This window comes from Eumetopias jubatus, unplaced genomic scaffold (assembly GCF_037043125.1).
Source record: "Eumetopias jubatus isolate StellerSeaLion01/CBP00866 unplaced genomic scaffold, mEumJub1_p1.0 scaffold_1, whole genome shotgun sequence".
NCBI classification, from domain to species: domain Eukaryota; kingdom Metazoa; phylum Chordata; class Mammalia; order Carnivora; family Otariidae; genus Eumetopias; species Eumetopias jubatus.
Window position 1 is genome coordinate 79,773,778 of NW_028274807.1, and position 25,042 is coordinate 79,798,819.

The 25,042-nt window shown below is 44.1% G+C and overlaps 1 protein-coding gene across 7 annotated transcripts in view; it reads left to right on the forward strand.

Moving 5' to 3' along the window:
* The window catches only part of DGKG (diacylglycerol kinase gamma), a 211,295-nt gene that overhangs the window by 167,947 nt on the left and 18,306 nt on the right, over positions 1–25,042 (forward strand). For all 7 annotated transcript variants that reach the window (XM_088025108.1, XM_088025111.1, XM_088025117.1 and 4 more), the window contains 2 exons: positions 17,362–17,482; positions 20,016–20,076. In XM_088025108.1, coding sequence (XP_087881234.1) covers positions 17,362–17,482; positions 20,016–20,076 — 182 coding nt within the window. The remainder of the gene's footprint in view (positions 1–17,361; positions 17,483–20,015; positions 20,077–25,042) is intronic.

Sequence of the window (25,042 nt, forward strand, 5' to 3'; positions counted from 1 at the left end):
AAGGCTCCACATAGACTTGTGAAAATTCTGCTCCTCCTTTAAGGCCTACATCAAGGGCTGTCTCCTTTCTGGAGCCTATGGTCGCACCTCTGGAAGTGAATCTGACCTCTGCATTCCTAGAGCACTTGATTTTTCTGTCTTGACATTACACTGATTATGGGTCACCCTGTTGCATAGGCATGTGTATCCTTGTCATTTCTTCTTCCTGCCAGTACCAGGAAAATGGGGAGCATGTGATCTTCATCTTCGTGTTCCCTTCAAAGCCTAACATCTTACCCACCTGGCTCATGTTGTTCTACAGAAATGTTTTTTGGAGGGAGGGAATAGGAGCAAGCACTCAGTGGAAATCTTAGGGGGAAAAAAAGGTATTTTAAAGAGTTACATGTGAGTATTTATGAGGCTGAGAGTTTCATCTCGTGATACCGTTAGACTTAATTGATAAGTAAAATGTGCCAACTATCTGCAAATAAGTAATTCAGATCTATCTTGAGGACTTAGAATCAATGTAGGATAAGGGATGAAACATTGAGCTAGAAGTTGAAAGACCCAGGCCTTCCCGCCACCAGCCACGTGACATTGGTTAAGTCATTAAACCTCCCCAAGTCTCCATTTCAACCCATACAAAATGGAAACAATTAGAGTCTCTCTCACTCAGCATTGTTTTGAGGGTTAAATGAGATCATCCATGTAGAGCATTTAGCAGAGTACCTGGAACATGGTGAGAGCTTGATCAATAGTAATCAGAATTATTGTTTAGTGATAAATGGAGGGTGATAAATATTTAGCGTATCATAAGAAAGGGGCCAGATTTAGAGTTTCGCTCTCTTAAGCTCTGCTTTCAGAAATTTGATCTAGATTATTTTTAAACTACCTGTGGCTCTGAAAACCTGTACCTCTAGGGTTATTTGATGGCATTATGCTTCAGTTGGTTTGGCTGTTGCTTCCAATATGGGAGTTACCCCTGAGCTGGCTCTCCAGTGAAGCAAGAGTAAGTGTGCCAAGTCTTGAATCCAGGTGAAGCACCAAGGGCATGACACAAAGCTGGACAAGTCCCTGCAAGGTTGGGGAGGGAAGCGCTGGGAAGCTCTGCTATTGTTTCTCTCTAGCCCCACTCGAGATATGAATGAGGGGATTTCTTACACATTTTCTCACATTGTTCACTGAGCCTCGTTATCTGTCGCAATCCAGCCTTTAGCCTTAAAAGAGCAAAGGCTTAGCCTTGAGGCTAAGTCATCCACACCTAAGCCCCTCTGTCTATCTGCTATTAAAGCAACACTTTTCTCAGTGATTTCTTAGTCAATCCCATTTGAACTGCAAAGAGGGTGTCCTATACAAGGTTCTAAGCAGAGAGGGCAAAATCTCCCCAGACTTTCGTTGGTAATAATTTTTGTAATACCTGGTAAATGAAGACAGGGAAACAGACCACCACTGGTAGAGTGTATCCTTCGTGTCAGTTTTCCAGCAGCGGGGACAGGCTTTCTGTCATCTATTCAGCACACATTATGAAGCACCTATCAAGGGCCAGGCACCAGGGGACAGTGATGAACAAAAACAGACATGGTCCCTGTAGCCATTAGGGAGCATGGGAGCCAGGCTTCAATAAAATAATCCAACAGATAAGCACATAATTAGGATCTGTGATAAGCGGCAAAGAGGCAGAGTCACACGTCTACCTGGACCCCCAGCGAGGCCAGCCAGCCAGTGTGGGGTTCGCAGAGATGCCCCCCTAGCCTCGTCCCCGAACCAACAGAGCAGGCCTCACACAGGTACCCTCCTAGCAAACACAGAGTCCTAAATCTGCCCCAGTGCAGATGTCTTGCTTGGGAAGGGGAAATCTTGCACTTCAGCTGATTCCACTACTTTAAGGGCACACATGGTTCTCTGCCTCCATGCTGTGCCCATGTGGATTTTCACGGATTGTATGGCCTGTACCCTAAATGTCAAAGCAAGGGAGTGGGCTGCCATCCAGCCGTCTCAGGCTCCTGTTCCAGGTGAGGAGCTGGAGCTCAGATGAGCCAAGAAAATAATTATGAGCTTGTGAATTCCTTGCTTCTCAGGGCTTTCTTTTCACTTGCATGAAACCATAACAGAAGGTGACCTGTTGGGTTCAGGAGCTGTCCAGAGTTGTAGGTTCCCAATTTTCCCATTTGGTGGGGAGTTGACCAGAAAGACAGTCATAATGAACAATAGTCAGCCACTTACTGCTCAGGGGTGTTGAGAGAAAGTAGAAATGTTCCTAACAAGTGTGCATTCCACAGAGGTCTCTTGGGCCAAGGTCTCTCCTGAGGGATGAGGTAGAGCAAGGCAAGTGACCCCTAAAGAGCCGGGAGTACTTGGGTATGCACTGGGTTTCCCCTCAGGGCTGGGGAATAACTATGGCAAAATACATGTCATTCCTCTTAACCCATTGCAGGCCTACAGAGAGACTCTGTGTTGCTTTTCACAGGAAATCACAGCATTGTCTTTCAGTCCTTCGTGTGCCCACATTGGAATCAACATGCCCCCAGTGAAGCATTATCTTCTTTACACACCCTCCCCCTCTCCTAAAGCCCACCGCCCCCTGCCTGTGCTCCTTGCCTTGTTAATGGCATCACCTGTGGCCCATGCTAGAGACCCAGAGTCATGCATTTCCTTTCACAGCTGGCTTGTGGAACTCTTCTACAATTATTTCCTTCCCTGGTGTTCCCCCACCCGACTATGAGCTCCTCAGCTCCAGATGTCATAGTTCTTTCTATATTCTTGTGCCCAGCACAGTCCCTGAGACCTCGAAAGGGCTTATTAATATTGGTTGACCAAAAGCACCCAGAGTCAGGGGTACCTGGCATGGTGAGTTAGGAAGTTGTGTTTGAGTGGATCTCACAGCAAAGTGGAATTTGGGGGTGTGGTGCTGGGGCATAACGTCCCAGGGCCTCTGTGCCAGCATCAAGCCCTACCGGAGACCAGGACGTCCACTCTTCCCTCTCCCAGCCCCTGTCTGTTCCCAGCTGACCCTACATTAGGTGTGGCTCTCAGGGCACCTGTCAGAGCTGCCTGCTCAATCTGCAGGTTCAGCCAGGTAGGCTTTTTGCAGCTTCCAAATCAAGGCCACACCACCTGCTTCTCAGAAGTCTGTTTCTATAGAGACTATGATGTTTCCTATGCAGCACTGAAGTCCCAGAATCACAAGTTCCTTAGAAATTCAGAGATCATTGTGTCCTCCAGATAAGGAAGGTGAGAGCAAGGTGAAGTGGCTTGTCCTTGGCCCAACCTGGACTGAAGTGCAGGTCTTTTAGCTCACACGGGCCAGTTCTCAGGCATTCGCAGGCTTTTCCTGTAAAGGGTCACATAGTAACTATTAAGATAATAAGGCTTCGTGGGCCGTACCGTACCATCTCTGATGCAGCTACCTCATTCCATCCACTTAGTGTGAAAGCAGCCATAGACAATACACAAATGAATGCTCACGGCTGTGTTGCAACACAACTTTGTTGACACAAACAAGCAGCAGGCTGGATTTGGCCCATGAGCTGTGGTTTGCCCGTTTCTGCTCCAGAACCTCATGTGGTCCACAACCAGGAGCAAGGGCATCACCTGACAGTGTTAGCAAGGCAGACCCTCGGGTCCTAGGGCAGACTGATGAAGCCGAATCTGCATTTCCACGAGACCCCCGGGTGATCATGTGTGTTGGAGTTTGAAAAGCAGGGCACTGGTGAGCCCAGCTGCTCCCCCGCCAAGAATGCCAAGAAGAAACTTTGTAGATTAGAAAAATGAGACCCCCCCCCGGGAGATTTGTGGACCTGCCCATGGTCACACACACTGGTGGATATGGGACCAGAGCCCAACATCAAATTGTTTCTGCACACACCAGAGTACTGGCCCCACCCTCCTCATTTCTGGCTGGCCCTGACCCAACTAAATTCACCGGAAAGTCAAGAAAAGCAGTCCCTCGTCCTTCCTCAGCTGACTTCTGAATCAACAGAGCTCTGACTCCAGCTGTGTCTCCTCCTCTTCCCCACCTCATCCCCAGCCAAGACCTGGGAGGGGCTGGCAAGGTAGAGTTTCACCTCTGGAGGCTGCTCAGCATTGGCAGGGGGGAAACTTGCTCACCCAGGTTCAAGTTAAACTTCAACTTAATTCCTGCCTTAAGAAGTTTGCTGCTCAAAATACAACCACAGAGCCAATGAACCCTTCATTTTTCACATGGAGAAGAAATTTCTAGAGTAGCTCTTTGGCAGGTCTAGACACCTTAGATTTTTCTGCTTTTGCTTGCCCCACCTTGGCCCACACACCAGTCCCTGTTTCTCTGTAGCAGCTTTTTAGCCATTTGATACCAGGTGTCTGCTAAGACTCAACCCACAGCAAAACTCCAGACTGACCATTCCGCTCCACATGGCCTGAACATTAGTGTTCTTCATCTGTTCCTAATTTGAGTAAGAAGTGTTTCATGTTCTTAATCAATTAATATGTTTTGGGCTCCTTTTTACTGAGTGCTTACTTATGGGCCAAGCCTGTTGCATATTTAAGTACAAATATTCCTTGACTTACAATGGGGTTACACACTAGTAACCCCATTGTCTGCTGAAAATACTGTAAGGTGAAAGTGTATTTACTACACTGAACCTACCAAACATCGTAGCTTAGCATAGCCTACCTTAAATGTGCTCAGAACACTTACGTTACCCTACAGTTGGGGAAAATTATCTAACACAAAGCCTATTTTAAAATAAAGTGTTAAATATCTCATTTAATATAATGAATCCTGTGCTGAAACTGAAAACCAGAATACCTGTCTGCATAGCCATCACCTACCCCGTGATTACGTGACTGACTGGGAGCTGCTGTTTGCTCCCCTGCCCAGCAGCACGAGACAGTATGGTACCACCAATCACTGGCCTGGGAAAAGATCAAAATTCAAAATGTAAAGTATGGTTTCAAAACGTGAAGTATATTGCTTTTGCATCACCATAAAATTGTAAGTCAGAAACCTTCTGTATTTAATCTACTTTATGGCTGAGGACACAGGTTAATAGGGTTACGTGGCCCAAGAACACAGACAGTAAGGGACAAGGCCTGGATTCAAACTTGCCTTCAAGTACCTGTAGGGCTCCAGGTGCTGTGGAGGATGCAAGCAAGAGTGTGAGGTGTCCAGACCTCCAGGAACTCACAGTCTACCTCCAGAAAATACATGGAGAACAATCCTGTTAGCACTCGTATGATGGGCGAGCCCCATGGAGTGGCAGAAACAGAGTATCATTAAGACTGCAGGGGGCAAGACAGGGAGGGCTTTCCTTAGGAACTTGATCGTGGAGGCAGAAACAGAGTATCATTAAGACTGCAGGGGGCAAGACAGGGAGGGCTTTCCTTAGGAACTTGATCCTGGAGTGCCAATACTGTGCCCTGCACCCAGAAGATCGGGAACTATTTGATGTCAGAATGAATGGATGAATGAATGAATGAGCCAGATACAGAACGTGTATATGCTGACACGTGAAGCTGGCAAGGATTTGAAAAGACAGTGAGTGAGAGAAGGGGACCATGGGCTAGAACACTAGCCTGCAGAGGTAGGAAAAAGAAAGGCTGGAAAGATAAGAGATCTTTGAGTCATGTGCCATGGAAGTTGCCCATGATCCTCGAATAATAGGAAGAGAGGAAGAGGTGAAGGTATTTAAGCCCAGAGCAGTAAGATGGGAGAGGAGTGTGCAGTTTGGGTTAGAGGACAGGGAAAGGGGCGGGCAGCAGGAGACCAGTTCAGAGGCCAATAGAGGCCAATAGAGAACAAAAGCCAGGAGGAAGTGGGGGACTGAGAAAGGGGACCCTGCCCTGTGGGTGGTTTTGCCCTCCCCACAAACCGCCCAACAGAATCCCAGCTTCTACTCACGCGCTCCGCCCTCCTGTCTGCCTCCGCACCAAACCGCTCCCCATGTTCGCAGAGCGGCGGCCTTACACCAGAACCTGGGTCTTTTCCACCTCCAGTGTGCTGCCAGCACCCACCACTTCCCATTTTCAGACCACTTCGTCCAATACTGGTTAAGCATCTACTTGAATTTAGCACTAGATGCTAGAAATATTTTATACTCATCATCTCATTTTAATCCCCTACAGCACCCTTGAGAAACACTTTATAATTAGAAAAAGGGGACTCAGGGAGGTTAATTGACCTGTCCAAGGCCACACACTAATTGGTGGATCTGGGACTAGGGCCAAGTCCTAGTATTGCAAACATGGTGTTCTTTCGATAGACACCACAATACCCTCCCCCACCTCCCCATCTCTGGCCATTCCTGACCCAACAACCAGAAACAGTCCCTCCTGATCACAAGTCTCTACTTTTGCCTTTCTGGGGCAGGTGGGTGGTGTGCACATCTTTCTGAGCTGTGATTAGCTTGGTGGGTGTAGATGTCTGCAATGTACCTTATTATATGTGTCATGCCTGGGAATCAGGTTTGAGTTGAACTGGAAAATCTCACCACTAATTGGTTTATTTTATTATATACATTGTACCTGGAACTGAAGCTTCTCAAGCTCTGTGAGCAAAATAAAGCCAGATAATACACCAACAAAATACCAACAATAGCATTTCACATTCAAGCTGAGAAATTCAGCATTCCATTTAATAAGATTGTGCAGCCAAGAAGTCTTCCCTGAGAGGAGCCGAGAAGAGGCTCAGCCCCTCCACGCTCACTTCCTGGCCATCAGACACCATATCACTCCTAGGTATTTTGTCTCTGCCTTGAATTCTTTATTCTGAGCTTATTTTTGGAGTCAGATAAGCCTTGGTTTGAATTCCAGCTATACCGCATTCTTTGTGATACTAGGCAAAATCCTCAAGCCCTCTGAGCCTCAAGAGTTTTTTTTTTTTCTATGTTGAGATAATAGTTTCTATCTAATGAGAGTTGCCATGAGGGTTAAAAGCAATAACCTTTGTAAAGCTCTAGGCCTGGCCCAGAGTCTGTGCTCAGTACTGGTCATTCTCTTCATGTCTTCATTGGGACCACTCGGTCGAGATTCCCCATACCTCCACTGCCTCCTAGGCCTTCTAAGCCATTCTCACTCTTGGTTTTCTTGGAGGCATGATGATGTCAGACCCTCACTTCAGATCTTCCAGGAGATTACTTCTTCCTGAAAAATTCCCCACCACACAACTTCCCCAGCACACTGCATCTCCCCTTCTCAATCACCTGACCCTTGGGCACAGAGGGGACTAGAAGCCCCCTTCCACAAAAGACAGAGCTTTCGTCAGAGCCCTGCCCCACCCAGGAAGCCACACAGAATGGAGGCCCCACTCTTTCCTCCCCACCCCACCACACAGCAGGCTTTCAGGAGCCAACAACAATGGCCATTGTGAACCCGCATTTGCTTTTTCTCTTGCCTTAGTGTAGCGTTGCACAGAATGTTCTGTCTTCTGCACGGTGTAAGGAATGGTAGGGGTTGCGGCCAATCTGCTCTTGATCCAAACAGTCAGGAAATGCGGCCTCTACTTCTGCGGGAACAGCTCAAAAAGACTTGAAGGCTAGATCGCCCCCACCCCAAGTCAGGGAGAATGGAGGCCCTGAGGAAGAAAGTGACTTGCCCAAGGTCACCCAACTAGACAGCCAGAGCAGAGACAAAAATCCCAGCTCCTGCCTGCTAGATCAACACATTCCCTTTTGCTCCAACCCTACAACCTCTCCTCTTCAAAAAGTGGAGGCTCTGGGCTATCTCTCCTGTTGCCATCTGGATTATCATCCAGAGGCAAAGACCACACAGTATCTACTTTTATGGGGTTTTACAGACCCCTGGGAGTAGAAGAAACCTGCAAGTATGACAACAGCAGGGCACAAAGGAAATTTCCCTCAAAGGAGGTGCCTAGCTAGACCAGGGGTGTCAATACTATGCCTGAAATATCTCCAGATCCTCCTCGACTCTCTCCTTGCTCAGCCCAGGAACAATGGATCACGATGGGATTGTATCTCTCTCTCCTCTCTTTCTCTCTCTCTCTCTCTCTCTCTTTCACACACACACACACACACACACACACACACACACACACACACAGGAATGCAGGGAAAGGAAAGAAACTAAAGGAACTCATTTCCAAATAAAATGCTGAGCCTCCTCCCTGTTTTAGAGTAAAAGTAGAAATAGGGGTGCTTCATTTGCCAGGAGGGGCAGTCATCCCAAAAGCTCAAGGTCACAGTATCCCTGGCCATCATGGTATGTCTGCTTTTCTTCTCAGCACTTCATTCTTCCCTTACCTTCTCCTAGCCACCCCTCCCCCATCTCCCATCTCCTCCTCTCCCTCTTTTTTTTCCCTCCTGCACTGCCTTCTCTGGGTCATATCTGCAGAGGGCCACCCACTTACCATGTAGCAAAGACAGGATATTCTGAAGACACCCCTTTCTAAGGAAACATAAAATCGCAATTACTGCCACCGTTTCTCGAGGACTTTCTGTGCAGGGCTCCTGATTGCTTCACTTCTAAACCTCACTGCGACCCTGCCAGTGAGTTATTATATCTCCATTTGCCAGATAAAAGACAGACTTGGGGGGGGCACCTGTGTGGCTCAGTTGGTTGGGCATCTGACTCGATCTCTGCTCAGGTTGTGAATTCAAGCCCTGTGTTGGGCTTCATGCTGGGCATGCAACCCACTAGAAAGAAAGAGAGAGAGAGAGAAAGAGAGAGAGAGAAGAAAGAAAGAAAAGAAAGAGAGAGAGAGAGAGAGAGAGAGAAAGAAAGAAAGAAAAAGAAAGAAAGAAAAGGAAAAGAAAGAAAAGAAAGAAAGAAAGAAAGAAAGAAAGAAAGAAAGAAAGAAAGAAAGAAAGAAAGAAAGAAAGAAAGAAAGAAAAAGAAAAGGAAAGAAAGGGAGAAAGGAAGAAAGGAAGAAAAAGAAGGGGAGGGAAGGGAGGAAGGGAAGGAAGGAAGGGGAAAAAGGAAAGAAAGAAAGAAAGACTCGGGGAAGCGAAGTGACTTCTCCCAAGGTAGTAATACTAGTGGGTGCCAAGCAGTAGTAATTGATGTAAGCCTGTCCAGAGCCCATGCTCTGTGCCCCACAGCTTGTCTCAGGGGTACATTCTTCACATTGGGTTTGCAGAATGCCAAGGAATGTGCCCTCCTGCCTGCTCAGTTTGCCAGCAAAGGTCCCTCTGCCTCTATCCTGTGTCTGAGCTTGGATCTCTAGGAAGACCATTGGTCCTAGATTATTCTTCAGGGTAGATGTGGTTGGGATACCTGAGGGCCTGGTGCTTTGAGAGGCCAGGTGGGAACGTGCCAGTGAAAATCCTGATTGTCAGTTACAGCCTTCCTTCCTTACTCACCCTTTTGTGCCCAAGGAAACCCCAGAGCCTCTCCCTTCCAGAAAATCGAGCAACAGTCTTGTGGGGTTCTCCATCTCCCCGTGCCCAGGCTCTTTTCGGGCTGCCAGGCTTCTGAGTTGGCTCTGAAGCTCTTTAGCCTGGAGCAGGCTTTCATCTGTGCCAACCAGACCCAGTGGGAAGCTGAAGCGGTCTGATCAGTGTCTGGCTTTGTGTGGCTCTGGGTGCCTGAGCGGCCAAGAGCACGAGGCCCGTCTCCATGGAAATTTGGAGGCAGGAAAGGAGTCCAAAGTGACACCTGCCACAGCCTTGGCAGTCCAAGTCTGAGAGAGGCCTGCCAGCTACCATTCACCTGTCTAGACTGTGGGGACAGAACCTGGCCCCACCACAAGGCAGAGCTCCGCTTGCATCCTTTCCTTCTGAGAATGGTAAGAAGGTCCCACTGCTCGGTCCCCCTCCAGTGCAGGTCAGCTTCTCCCTAGCAGAGGGATAAGGAACATTTCTAATTGCTGTTGATAGAATACCTTCACATTCTTTAACTCTTTTGTCCTCAAAATAACTCATCAAGTAGGTTTTATTATTGTGCCTATTATGGGGCAGGGACCTGGGGGGAACTTTGTCACCCCCAAAATTCATATGTTGAAGCCCTAATCCTCTACCTCAGAATGTGACTGTATTCAGAGACTGGGCCTTTAAAGAAGTGATCAAGATGAAATGAGGCAGTGAGGGTGGGCCCTAATCTACTCTCACTGATGTCCTTAGAAGAAGAGGAGATTTGGACGCACAGAGAGAAATGCCAGGGATGCACATGCTCAGAGGAAAGGTCATGTGAAGAGGCAGCCAGGGGGTGGCCATCTGCAGACCAAGAAGAGAGGCCTCAAGGGAAACCGACCCTGCCAACACCTTGATCTTAGCTGTCCAGCCAACACAACTGTGAGAAAATAAACTTGTGTTGTTTTAAGCCACCCAGCCTCATGGGATTTTGTTATGGCAGGCTTAGCAAACTAACAGACTCAGAAAAGACAAATAGCCTGCCCTATATGGACACAGAGATTAAACTGAAGCTGTTAGCCCCAAACTCCAGACCTTCTACAGAGTTTCTCAGCAATTGCCGTGAACCCTGTGACTCCTTATTTGTCTACCAGAGGCCATTTATTAAGTAGAGGCAAATTCCTTCTTGCATTTCTAATTAGTCAGACACATAGCCCTGCCAGGAAGAGCTTCAGATGAGCATTAGCTAACTAGTATTACCCACTGGGCTGATAGTACTCCAACCCAAAGCAATGATGCCCAATATCTCAGTTCACTCATGTTACTAGAACCCAGGTAAAGGGACAGTGCCCATAGGCACCCTAGGGTGTGGGGCAATATGGTGGGATGGTTCAGAAACTCTCTGGGTGCCATCACTTAGGGTTTCTGCACCTCCATTGGGGGTTGCTTGGTTCCCTAGGCTGGCCCATTGCAGTTCTCAGACCTAAATCCGGAGTGTGACTGACTAAAGGGGAAATGGGTAGGAGTGGGGTTGAGGGTAGCAAGGCATCCTGTTAGGCTACGGATCTCCTGTGCTTCCCTGTGGTACGGCAAGCAAGGAGCTCAAATCATGCCACTCTATATCCTGAGCTTCCCTTGCATCTTAAATGACTGAATTTTCATTAGTGTGAACCAGAAGCCAAGATAGGGATGATCATAAAAATTATGCATTAAGAGAGGCAATGGGCGCCTGGGGGGCTCAGTCGGTTAAGCGTCTTCCTTCGGCTCAGGTCATGATCCCAGCGTCCTGGGATGGAGCCCCACATCGGGCTCCCTGCTCAGCGGAGAGTCTGCTTCTCCCTCTCCCTCTGCCTCTCCACCCCGCTCATACTCTCTCTCTCAAATAAATAAATAAAATATTAAAAAAAAGAGAGAGAAGCAAAAACCAAACTGGGTCATCATTACCTGTTATACGTAGATTAAATAAGTTAATTCGTGAAAGTCTACTACCCAATTCAATCTAGGCAAGTAGTTGTTATTATTATTATTATTCACTATCATTTTCCTCTTTCAGGTCAAACCTATTAAGGTCTTTGGCACTAAAGCATGTATCTTATTCATTTTATTCAACCAGCATTTATTAGGAGCCTTCTATATGCCCAGGGCTAGGCTAGTTGCTAGGGTTACAAAGATAAACAAAACAGGAAAGCATCCCCACTTTCAACTCTCACTGGAGTTGGGAGAGTGATATGTTCAGAAACAGTTGTCTTTTGCTATGATCCACTGTCTAAGCAAAGGAGGAGGAAGAAACACGGTGCCTGGGGTATCCCGGGAGAGTAAACAGGAGTTCTCCAAGCAGAGGGACACCAGTGCAGGGAACAGGGCCAGCTAGCAGATGACCTTGCACAACTGGCTGAGGAGGCAAGGCACTGTCCCTTGGGCTTCCAGAGCCTCTGAAGGGTCTGAAGGAGGGAGTGGACAGATCAGACATGCCCCTTCACTATGAATGCTCTGCCAGCTTTACCTGTTAGCTCCAATCTCTCCTGCCGACCGTGGGCAGGACTAAGAAAATAAAAGCAAAATGGGACCGTTGAGATCAAAGAAGTAGAAAGAGGGGCAGAGGGAGGGAAGAGATAAGAGGAAGGAAAAACAGACTGAGTGGGATGTCCATTTAATGTAAAGCTCCCCTGAATTTGTGGCCTCTGCGTTTAAGTGTGAAACTATGAGGACCACGGAAGATGTTTTAAAAATTTTAGCCTGAATACTGGGGTTTGAGGACACTTGTACACAACTCTAGGAAGGTAGCCAAACAGACAATTGGGAGTTGTCAGACTGAATCTGGGAGAAAAGGAAAGTGAAACTAATAGATTTTTAGTGCCCACCCTGTGCCAGACACTTTAGCATTCAGCTCTGCCATTTCAATCTCATAACCACACTTGAGGTCAGCATTGTTATTCCTAACTCCTAATTTTCAAGTGAAAAAGCTCTAGATCAAAGTAGTCAGGAAGAAACTTGTTTATAATCCTTTTCACTCTAACTCCTGCATATATTTTGGGCAGTTTTATTGCCTAAGGCTCGGGTTCTCAATCTGGAGCATGCCTCAGAATCTTCCAGAGGGCTTGTTAGAACACAGACCGCTGGGCCTAAGCCCTGGAGTTTCTGATTCAGTAGGTCTGGGGTGGGGCCTGAGGATTTGTGTCTCTAACAAGTTCCTGGGTGACACTGATGCTGCTGCTACAAGACCACACTCTGAGAACCACTAGCCTATGGGGATGATCCACCCAACAACCCAGCTCAGCGGTTCCCAAACTGTGCTGCCTTTTGGAATCGCCTGGGGATCTTTAAAAACACTGAAACCTAGCTCCCAGTCCCACACATTCTGATTTAACTGGTATAGATGCAATCTGGGCATTGTTATTTGTAAAAACTGTCCAGGTAACACTAACATGCAGCAAAGTATGGCAGCCATTGACCTAGCCTCACTTCGCCTTGATGCTAACGCCCATCACCACCCTCTTCTTCAGCTGCCCAGCACTGGGGTCATAGGAGGGACTCGGCATGTACTAGCACTGCTCACTGCACCTCTTTCCAGCCCTCCTTCTCCCACGGGCTCACAACACCTTCTAGAACTCCCCCTTCTCCCTTTCCTCCAGTCCTTCATCTCCTTCCCTATTCAAACTATACCCTGTGCTACAGTATTACAGCCATCTCTTGCCCACCCACCAATAGTACATCAACCCTCTTGTTCTTTCTTTGACCACATCTACCTGGAAAAGTTTGAGGATCTAAACCAAACTGCAGGCATGCAAGTGTAGGGAGGCTTCTCGAAGTTGATGGCGCTTGAGCTGAGTCTTAATGAAAAAGTAAAAGTGGAAGTGGGCATTTCAAGCAGGGGTACAGCATACATAGAGGCACAAAGGAGGGATAACTTGGAGAACTTCATGCTGTTGTGCATGTCTGGAGCAGATACCTAGCCCTACAGTGTCAGGAAACAAAACTGCAGAGGCAGCCTCTTGCCAGATGGGTACAGGCCTTGGGCATCAAGCCAGGGAGTTTACATCATGTTTACAAGTATGAAGAGCAGTCAGTTGATAGGTTTTTTTTAAAGGACTTTTAACTTATAACATTAATACATACTTACAGAAAATACGAAAAATGTAGAAAAGCATCAAGTAGAAAATAACAATGATCTTGAATCTAATTATCCAGAACTCACCACTGTTAAGATTTTAAGGGAATTTGTCCTTTTCTCCTGTACATATTTTTACTTAGCTGAGGGCATGGTGTGTATAAATAAGTGTATATCTTACCTTCACACTTAATGTTATATACATATTTAATGTTTTTGAAATTTTGTAAATATCTTAATGGCAGCACAAAAGTCTATCGTCATGGATACCATATACTTTATTCTCATACAGACGGAAGTGAGGAAGGAGGGGATGTCACTATTATAAATGATACAGCAGTGTTCATATTTGTGTGCGCTTAGATCCTGTCAATGATTTCTTGTGATTGGTACCAAAAAAGAAATTAATGAATCAACAGTATGAAAATTGTAGAGACCCATTGTCAAATTTCTTTCTAAAAAGTTTTTGCCAATTTACACTTTCATCATAGGTGTGAAAGAATGCACATTTCATCTTCTCTTGCCAGCACTTGGTGTTATGATTGGTGCCACTGAAGGATTTTTGGTATAAGGATGACATGAGCAGATTTGCATTTATAAAATCACATACTGGAGGCTGAGTCAAGTGGCCAGATTGGAGCTGCTATTGCCGTCCTTGCTGTTCCTGGTTTGCTTCCACATTCTCCTTTTTCCACTTTCCCATTCTTCATCATTTTTTCCTCCTCAGGGAGGGTATACTAAGTGTTCCCTGCACACAAACACAAGGCTTTGTTACCAAGAGCGGAGCTGAAAGGCCTATAGCTCTAGTGGTTGCGACAAACTCGTGCCCAGCTCAGTGATCCTCTTCTTATAGTTGTGTCAGAAAATAATAATAATAATAATAATTTCTGGACAATAATTCTCCTTAGGTAGAAATATTTTTTTATATTTTTCAATGAAATTGCCACGTGGATTTATTGCTAAATTAATTTCTTTCTGTATTCTGTGACCATCCAACCCTACATATGATCACCTCTGTCCCTGGAACATCTTTGCTCCTTCTCCTTCTTAAGCCAGCAAATTACCTGGCATGCACCCTTCAGGACTTTCCTTAAATGTCTGTGACACCGTCCTCCCATACGTAGCCTAGTCAGAATCAGTTACTCGGGCCCCCCTGTCCCTATAGTTCAGTTACGGCATTTTCTACACGTAATACATTTTCTCCCTCTTGGTCAAGAGTCCTTCAAGAGTAGAACATTTTGTATTCCCAGTTTTTAAATGACACTCAGTTGCCACTCAGTAACTTATGAATGAATGAATTCCTGTTTTACTAAGGTGCATGGACATTCCAGCTTAAATACTAATGAGTTGAAAAGTGTAAAGACAGACAATAAGGAGATGATGTGAATTGCCAAAACCACACTCTGAATCACTGGTACCAGGTAAAACAGACGTGGTATAACAGACGACCTGATTCTGGATTCTGAGCTTCAAACATTAATTGTTCTGTGTGCTTGGATGTTGACTTGCACTCTATTCTGTTTCATTTTAACTCCAAATTTAATTTATACATAAGTATCTCTGTTCTAAAGGAAGTAAAGGGAATTAAATGATGCCCAAATATCCCAAAGTGTATATCAAAGAAAACTCCCATGGACTATTTATAGGTATCACACAAAAGAAGAGACTCGTGGTCCCATAAGTTTGGTAAACAACGTTAAATAGATCTCTTTGTCTCAGAACCTCAGGGTAGGCATTGCAAGAAATTGAAAGAAAGATCAGCTAGGCAATGGTGGAGAAGTAGAAGAACAATCAAGTCTTCCTTCAGTAGTAGACAGGAGTCACCCTAGCCTCTTTATGCCAGGGAAGATTCAGAGTACAAATTCAAAAGCAAAACTGGCAGAAAGTATACCGGTATATCCTAGCCCCTTACCCTGCATTTATCTCCTCAGTCCCACATGTGTGTGAGCCTCTGCCCCCCACCCACCCACCATGCGGATGAGATCAGCCTTCATTACTTCTCTTCTAGAGCCAGGAAGCAAGGTAATGTGTGGGAAGTGATAGCTGCAAGGTAATGTGTGGGAAGTGATAACAACTTAAAGCCATTCAACAGGAAAATTTGTTAAAAGACCAAGACATTGTAAAAGCTGAAACACTTGAGTCTATTAAGTCCCCTGCTTCTTAGAACATTTTGTTACCAGGAAATGTTTCAAGGAGGGAAAACACTGAACTATAACAGCACTGTCAGATACCCAAGGCGGGTGCAAAGAGCAACACTTTACAAGACATCTGTCTTTCTGCCATTAGGGGAACCTCTGAAAAGTACTGCTGCTTTTTTTCTCCTACCCCAGTATAACTCCCCCACCCTCCTCACCCCTAGACACACTCCTCTATTTCTCTCCTCCCTCCTCCCTTTCTCTTCCCTCTCTCATTCATAACCCATGCTGATTTCACAGACACCGTTAAAATGACACAGTAAGCTAAGACTATCCAATGGTTATTTAATGCTCTTTGGTAAGAAGGGAACTAATTAAATGACTAGAGGTTTAGATATTTGTTGTTTATTGGATCCAAACTCCTTAAGAGAGCCTGGAGCATTCTCCTAAACAAACACTGCTCTTTCATGGCTTCTTGTTCCAAGCCCAAATGAGATGGAGAGTTTAGGAGACAGTATTTTTCACAGATATGAAAAAGAAGAAGAAGAAGGAGAACCAGAGAAGGAGAATGGGAGTGTGCATTGAAATAGAGGGGAAAGCTTCTGTGCCTGTCACAGGAAGATGAAGGAGCGCAGTTTGTGTATCTGTTGGCAGCTGCTGTCCATCAGTGATCATCAGTAGGCTGGACTGGAGCAGTGTTGACACATATGTGGTCAGTTCCGTGGTCTGCATAACTCTTCATTAGAAATGCATCCATCAAGAAAATGTTTTTAAACAACAGTCTTCTAAACAAAAAAGCAAAGACAAACCCAAATATCTCCTTGACAATCTTAACAAACACCATTATACTATACCAGGAGGCACCTTAGACAAAACCCATCTATTAAATAAATAAAAACATTAACTTTCTAGTTTGGGGATATTAGTAGGATGTTAGTGACTAGGTACAATCTGTGAGAAAAGTACCTTTGCTTTAGTAGGCAAAAGAATGGAAGCTTTTAAAGAATCTGCCTTTTTGTTTTGTTTCTGTTTTCACTACAAAAGTTGTGTTGTAAAAGTGTCTTGTTCCCAACATCAAATCTTGATCCTGCCATTGCTTTCACAAGAAATCAGGTAGGGACAGCCCAAGCCTCAGGAACTCTGAACAAAAGACATCTTCCAAGTGCTGAATCAGAAGTAACTGCCATTGTGGGAGGCCATCGATCCTATGTGACTCTGAGACTTAGACTCATATTTTCTGTCCCACTTTTTCTACTGTGGACCCAGAATAATCTGGTGTAGGTGAAATACTCTTTTCCTTGGCTCAGATGAGGCACCTGGTGTCCTGAAAGAGGTCACTGATTTCCCCAAGGATGTCCAAGGAGGTTGGCTCACCACTGGCTTCCTGCAGGCCAAATTTGAGGTTGGTTAACCATCAGTCATCATCATTAGGACCATGCTGTTATTCCGACATTCAGAGAAAAGAAACTTGAACCAGCTTGGAGAAGGACTTTTGTCACCATTCCTTCCTATGTGTCTTTAGCTGCACTGGGGGGGAGGGGGGGGTTTGAAAATCATTTCGGAAATAGCTGGCTCATCATTTGTTACTCTCCATTTAAAGAGGCTTCTAGAATTGCCAACCTATTCATTGGATGCATATTAATGTTCTGAATCAAAATCTTTTTTCACTAGAACTAGGTTTCTGTTCATGAAAAGTACATTTACTGACCTTTGGGGAAATTCCCTATTCAGAATGAGTTGGAAATGCTGTTTGGTGGGAGATGAAATGGTATTTTTGACAGATCTGGGTTTCTGACAAAAACCAGCCTGAGGAACAGAGAGATGTATATGCACTACTTCTGTTTGTTTCACTCTGCAGACCTCAGTGACCAGCTCCTTGAAGTGGTGGGCCTAGAGGGAGCCATGGAGATGGGGCAGATCTACACTGGCCTGAAGAGTGCGGGCAGGAGGCTGGCCCAGTGCTCCTCGGTCACCATCAGGTATGCTTCCTCATTACCCAGCAGCCTCCTCGTCTTCCACCCCCCTCAGTGTTCTTACAGACAAGAACTAGGAAGCCATCTTTGGATTTCAGTGCAGGGAGAGTGCGGGACAGAAGCTTGATAACATTTATAGAGAATGTCTTTAGAGATCATTTCCCAACCATCCAAGACATCAACTGAAGGGTCCACCATGACCTATCTGCTATTCCCTTACAATGAATTGGTGAAGTTCTCTAAATAGTATAAGATCAGGAGGTCCAGAGAGCCAGAGATCCAACTTCTTGCCTTTCTTTTTTTTTTAATTCCATTAGCCAACCTATAGTACACCATTCATTTCAGATATAGAGTTCAGTTATTCATCAGTTATGTAGAACACCCAGTGCTCGTCACATCACGTGCCCTCCTTGATGCCCATTCCCCAGTTACCCCATCACCCCTCCAGCAATCCTCAGTTTGCTTCCTGGATTTAATAGTCTCTTGTGGTTTGTTTCCCTCTCTGATTTCTTCCCTTTCAGTTTTCCCTCCCTCCCCCTATAACTCTCTGCTTGGTGTTGCCTTTCTTATCTTTACAAATTAAGATGCTAGATGTATGCCAGAGGGCACACTATAACAGAAACCAGGTTCTCGGCTCACTCTTTCTTGGATGGTGGCCTTAGAAATACTGTTTCCTATTTGCCTTTGTAGAGCCAAACCATCAACATCAGCAAATGTGTTACAATTGCCTAAGAGGGTGATGCTTCTGCAGGGTGTGGACCTCACAGGTCGGTCACTGCAGGCTGCTGGAAGAAATGGAGTCTCAGAGGGGGGATCCTCTGATTTCAGTTGCTTCTGTTTAGTCAATAAAACTCATCAGGTTCTTCTCCACCTGATTATTTGAGAAGCCTTTATTCCCTTCCTTTTCCCCATCCAATTTTTACAGTTCAAATCTTTTAGTGTGCCTTAGGGAATCTCCTGGAGGGGTCACAGTATGCAGGTTTCCCAAAATTATTTGACCACAGAACCCTTTTCTCCTGAAACCTCTTGGGCGAGTGTCCTCAGCACCCTTTTAAGGAAATGCTGCTCTTGGAGCTACCCTGCATCCCTCGGAAAGATCCCCAGACCTGGTTCCCTAACATCTCTTAGCTAAAGGTCTATCCCACGAAACCCTTTTGTTCATCCCCTTCCTGTATCTCCTTTGTCTTTTCTAGTATTACCCAGAGCTTTGCTTGTTTTCTCTCTGGGCTCTTGTCATTCTGGGGTCCCTGTTTTCCACATTAATCTCCACACTTACTTCCTTGTCTGTCCAGCACTGAGTAGGTCCAGTGTGTTCGCACAGCTAAGCCATAACTGATGTAGACCACAGAGAACGTAACATCTTAGTCCCAGGGGCATCAAAAAAGCCATATGTGAGAGGGAGGACTTTTTCTTCACATTCAGTGGACCTATTTTCAGATAGGACAGAGGGGGTGAGCCAAGATCCCCATCCTCCTGGGAATTTCCCAGACACCCTCCTCAGCCCCAAGAACCAAAATACCACTCTGTCCTCTTATGACTGGTTTTATTATTAGGTTTATTATTTTTTATTAAATATTCTCAAGATCAGTCAGACAGTCATCGACATCAGAACATAGCCTGTGTCCCTCATTTTATCATTTCAAAAGCAGGGCAGATGCCAAACCCAGGTGAGAGCTTCCCAGACAGTGGGTAGCAATTGTTCCCTGCTCACCCAGACCAGAGGCTTCCAAAACGACTTGCCTTTTCTCCCGAAAGCAATATAGTACGAATTCACAACCCTTCCACAGAAGGGAGTCAAAAGACCTCATCTCTCTCCCTTAAAGAATCTGTATGGCAGAGAAGCCTTGTCCCAAACAAGAAAGCAACACGGTCTTCTCTCCTCTCCTTCTACCCGTGGGGACGGTATTCGCAATGACCCCATTTCCCAGCTAAGCCAGGTTCATAGTCCATACAGTCACAGAGTGCCCTACTGTTCAAGACATAAAAGAGAGGATAGTTAGGAGCGGGGGCAAGGCAAACACACTCAGACCTGAGCTGTACCTTGCATAGGTCGGAGACGTTACTTCATTGACATGATGCAACCTCTCACTCAACAGAGAAACCAGGCCTTTTCCCATTTCATAACCATTCCCATTTCACTGTGGAGTTTCTGGCACAGTCTGTAGGCCCTCCGGCTGGTTGTTGACTGAGGGTCTGCTCAGCAGTGGTGCTGCCATCGTTGTTGGCCGCTGTCTCCCAGACTTCCGTGGACTTTACTGCTCACCCTGGACAGTGTTTCTCAAACTAGGGTCTGAGCACCAGTGCAACAGAATCGCCCGTAGCCTGAGTTGTGACCCTGGGACCTGCCTGGTCAGAATTCCTGAGGTGGGCTCAGAAATCAATTTCTAACAAGCCCTCCAGGGGAGTCTTAGGGAACCACTCCTAGGTGGGCAGATAAGGTCTTCCCACTTCTGTCTCCTTTGTGAGGACCACCCTAAAATTCTTGCACTCCGGAAGCGTCAAAGCTCACGGTGTTCTCTCGGTTCTTGATGTGTTCCAGGACAAACAAGCTGCTGCCAATGCAAGTGGATGGAGAGCCCTGGATGCAGCCCCCATGCACGGTGAGTGATGAGGGTGAGAAGTTTTCTCTTGGGCTCCTTTGGGGCACTGACAGTATGAAATCGCTGACTCTCCAAGTTGCCCAGGGTTTAGGGAAATCATCTAGTGTAGCCTGTCTTCCACTTCATTCATCCACCCATTCACGTACCTGCTAAGCCTTTATTGAACACCCACTGTGTGTCAGGCACTGCGAGGTACCAGTCCCCCAACCGAGTGAAACAAAGACCTGTCCCCAAAGCGCTTACACTTGGAACTGGTGAATTCTAAGACTTCATCTGCAGTAGCCTTGAGCATCTCCTCTAGGGTCACCGCAGTGGCAGAGAACTTGCTGCCCCAAAAGGAAACCTGCTCTGTTGATGAATAAGTCTAATTGCTAGAAAGCGTCTCCTTATGTAGAAGCCAAGTCTGTACCCTTGCACTGGAACTTCCTCCCAGGCACTGTGACCCCCGGAGCCCCAAGGGGAGGACCCCTGCAGTGCACACACTTCACAGCAGAGGCACCAACCTGAACTCCCCACTGCAAGGGGAGATGGCAAGTTCTCACTCAGCACCCAGCACTGTGCCTGGCGCGGAACAGGTGCACAATGATATCCATTGAACGATGAGTAAAGCGCTGAACAAATGGGCAAGCAAAAGAAAGGGAACATCCTCCTTCCCCGACTTACCATACCCACAGCAGCCCTCCATTTAGCACCACGACAGGGGTCAGGCATCCTTCCTGCTTAGCAAGAAACCCAGCTAAAAACTCGGTGGTGAAGAGAAAGCACTGCCCCGGTGTTTGGGGCCAGGATGCTCCCCGGGCTATTACATTAGTATCACCTTCAGTACTACCGTGAATGTGCAAACCTCAAGAGGCAAAAGCTGTGTTTCTAAGCTCCCTCACTTGTGGAGTATTCAGATAGCTCAAAAACCTGCTATTTTGAACCCTCGGAACTCAAGTTTTCTTCTACTAGCGGAAGGGTTTGCATGAGATTTCTACCAGGCCTGAATCGTAGATGTATTTCCATCACTCTTGGTTCCATGTGACTTCTACAGATTATAAAACTGGCCCCTGGAGACAGACTCTAGGGATGGCAACTTCTATAAAGGGTATCAAAAGCAGAGATTTTTCTGCAAAACCTTACCTCAATCTTCGGGCTTCTATGAAGCCTAAGAAAAAGATGAAAACACACTACAGCAAAAACTAATAATAGCTTACCACTTTGTTAGAATTAGAAAGGATGGAGGAAATTTCTACTACTTATAATTTTGATGGAGCTAAATTGAGAAAAATCTATCCAAACTCCTCTTGTCTTCTAAAAAAAGGCTGGAAGAAATCAAATCCTCTCCCACCTGGCTCAGCGAGATCTGAAAACTGGATTGCCATTTCCCTTACTGCAAGGACTTCGTTTTTGAAACAAACACTTCTCCTGCCCCCACCCTGACCCTCTCTCCAGGCCACCCTTCAGAGATTTCACCTCACTGGGAAAACATTTGTGACCCAGTGATCTTAAGACACAGTCCGTGGATAGCCACATGTGAAGATGTAGGAGTCCTCTCAGGCTGCCATCACAGAACACCACAGACGGGGCAGGTTCAACAACAGAAATGTATTATCGTCCCACAGCTCTGGAGGCTGGAAGTCTAAGACCAAGGTGCTGGCAGGGTTGTCCTGGTGTGGCTTCTCTTCCTTACTTGCAGACAGCCACCTTCTTGCTGTGTCCTCACATGGCTTTTTCTCTGTGCGTGCACACTCCTGATGTCTCTTCTTCTTCCTCATGGATTAGGGCCCCACCGTTCTGACTTTATCTACCCTTAATTACCCCCTTAAAGATCCTGTATCCAAATACAGTCACAAGTGGGGGTTAAGGCTTCCACATATGAATTTGGGGGAGACGTAATTCAGGGCACAACAGAAAGCCACCTTCAGCTCACAAGAGTGAAAACAAAAGTCCCCTTGTTGAAACATTTTCCTGAAGGCACACACCAGCTGGGAAGTAACTCAGAGTGAAAGGCTTAATGATGGGACATCATGACACAAAACAACTTTTGGTAAAAATTGAAACCAGTTAAATTAGGATGAAGGAAAATAAAAACTGTTAAATATGGTTGTGCGACTGAATGCACGTGGTGAAAATCAATCCAGGAGATGGAAGATCTGTCATGTAAACATTAGGAAGCTGGGTCCCAAACCTAAGGTTAGATTAACCAAGGCTGAAAGCACATGGGAGGCCTCAGTGAAGGGATAGTAAAAAAATAATAAATAAATAAAAATTTAAAAAAATAAAAAATAAAAATTTTTTAAAAAGTTAAAAAAAAGGGATAGTAAAAGTGTGCTGAATCTTTTCACTGTCTCTCTGCACTTTGATAATGAAAAAGTCTAAGTCAGAAGAAAATTTGAATAATTAGATAATCACTGGTAAAATCAAAAACAGGGTGCACACCTTTCAAATCTGGGAGGGTTTAAATCTCATGACCCTTATCAGTGTGAACCAGACAGAAAGCAAATAACAAGCAAACATTTAATTTTTTTAAGTTTTTATTTTAATTCAAGTTAGTTAACATGCAGTGTTATATTAGTTTCAGGTGTACAATATAGTGATTTGACAATCCCATACATCACCCTAACAATAACAAGCAAACTTTAAAAAAATTATAAGGCAAGATGAAAGAGTTTAAGACTAAATATATCAATAATGACCCAAAAAATGTGCTAAAGTCCCCTATTAAAAGAACAGTACTCTCATATTGGGTTAAAAATTAAAATCCAGTGATGTGTTTCTTGTAAGAGATATACCTAAAGCAAAAGGACATATATATCTTTTTATTTTATCCTTTATCAAGCATAGAGAAATTAAAAGTAAAAAATGATATTATTAATTATATTAATTTTAGGCAAACTAACCTTCCAACATGCCAAAAGCATGAAGTGGAATAAAAAAGGTCACTTTTTATTGGATAAAAGGTACACTCATTTCTGAGATGTAATAGTCATAAAATTGTAGGTGTGCAATAACAATTAAAATATATCCTGTGAAAAACAGGATGAATATATATACTGAGAAAAAAATAGATTTTATAAAAGAAGAAGTTGACAGAGATACAAGTATTGAGAGGCTTTAAAATATTTGTTTCTGCCTTTGAGGTCAAGAAGCAAAAATAAACAAAATCACAACACTAGATGAAATAACTCTATAACCTATAAACAAATTAAATATCTCATTTTTTTTCAAGGATCCAGAGAGTATTTACTAAAACAGATCTTAAACTAGTTCACAAAGAAAAAAATCTATATAAAGCCAGAAGGAAAAATCATAAAGGTTATTTTATTTGACCATAGGCAACAAAATCAGAAATTAATAATAGAAGGTTAAATGAATAAACAAGCAAAATCCAATCACTTGATTTTTAAATTCTCCTAAAGAACAGTAGATTCAAAAGATCAAAACCACCATCATAGACTATTCCAAAAATAATAAAAATCAAAAGGTTCTCATTCAAAAACTGTAGAATATTGCCTAAACTATATTTGGAAGTAAATTCAAAGTATCATATACTTCTATCATTTAAAAAGGCAAAACATGTAATGAATAATTGCAAAATTAGAAGAACAACAGTAAAACAAACTGAGGAGAAGCAGAAGGAAGAAAATAGTAAGGATAAGAGTAGATATTACATAATTAGGAAGCAGGAAAATTGAGAACTTATTCTTTAACATGTCAAATATTTGAAAGCCAATTTTAAAAACAAAAAAGATCAGTGGCATTAAAATATAAAATATATAATATAATAAAATGTAAATATAAATGTGGTTTCATTTAATTATAAGACATAATATGACATATTTAATATATAATCATCTTGATTCTAAAAACTTGATCATCTCATGAAAATTCCAGATAACCTGTAATGAAAGAGAAAATGCCTTCAAAGAATTACATCCAAAATGATCTTAAAACAGATGGTCTTACTGGTGAGTTTTTCCATACTATTAGGAAATAAATATTCATGTAAACTGTTTCATATTATAAACAAAATAGAAAGTCACCTGATCCATTTCATAAAGTTAGGACAAATACAAAAACTGAAGAGAAAGTATATATTTTTTTTTAAGTTTTGATTTATTTATTTTAGAGAAATAGAGAGAGCATGAGCAGGGGGAGGGGGAGAGGGAAAGAGAATCTCCAGCAGACTCCCTGCTGAGTGTGGAGCCTGACACGGGGCTCAGCCTCATGACCCTGGGATCATGATGTGAGCCGAAACCAAGAATGAGACACTTAACTGACCGAGCCACCCAGCCACCCCAAAATTGTGATTTTTAAAGAAAAAACTCTTAAGAAACTAAAACCAGAAAAATACTCCCTCAAAATAATAAAAAATATTTATCTTAAACCAAGAATGAGTATTTTCTTTAATAGTAAAACACGAGCAAATTCTCATTAAAATCCTGAACAAGACATGTACACCATTACTGTTTGGAAGTTTTAGCTAATGCAATTTAAATGACACAGGAAAAAAAATGTAACCATTTGGAAAAGAGTCAAAACTGTCATTATTTGCAAATACTATGATTATGTATATAGAAAGCTAATGGAATCAACTGAAAACCCCAAAGATTAAATTATTTCAGTGAAGCTCTATAGAAAGATAGACAAAAGTAATAGCTTTTGTATATTCCAGCACTAACTAATCAGAAGAATATAATAGAAAAAAATAAAATATAATAGCAACAACCAAAGCCAAAATATTAAACTGAATTGTGAATAATGAAAACTAATAAGATTTGACCAATATAAAAAATATATATATCTGAGTTTTAAAACATCCCATGTTTCTAAACAGGGATCCCAAGCAAAATCCCAATGCAATTATCTTTTTTAACTTGGGAAAACAATGCAATAGTTGAGGTGTTTTATGGAAGAGCTATGAGGAAGGACTTCCCACAAGGTATTAAAATAGTTACAGAGCCACAATAATTGGCATGATATT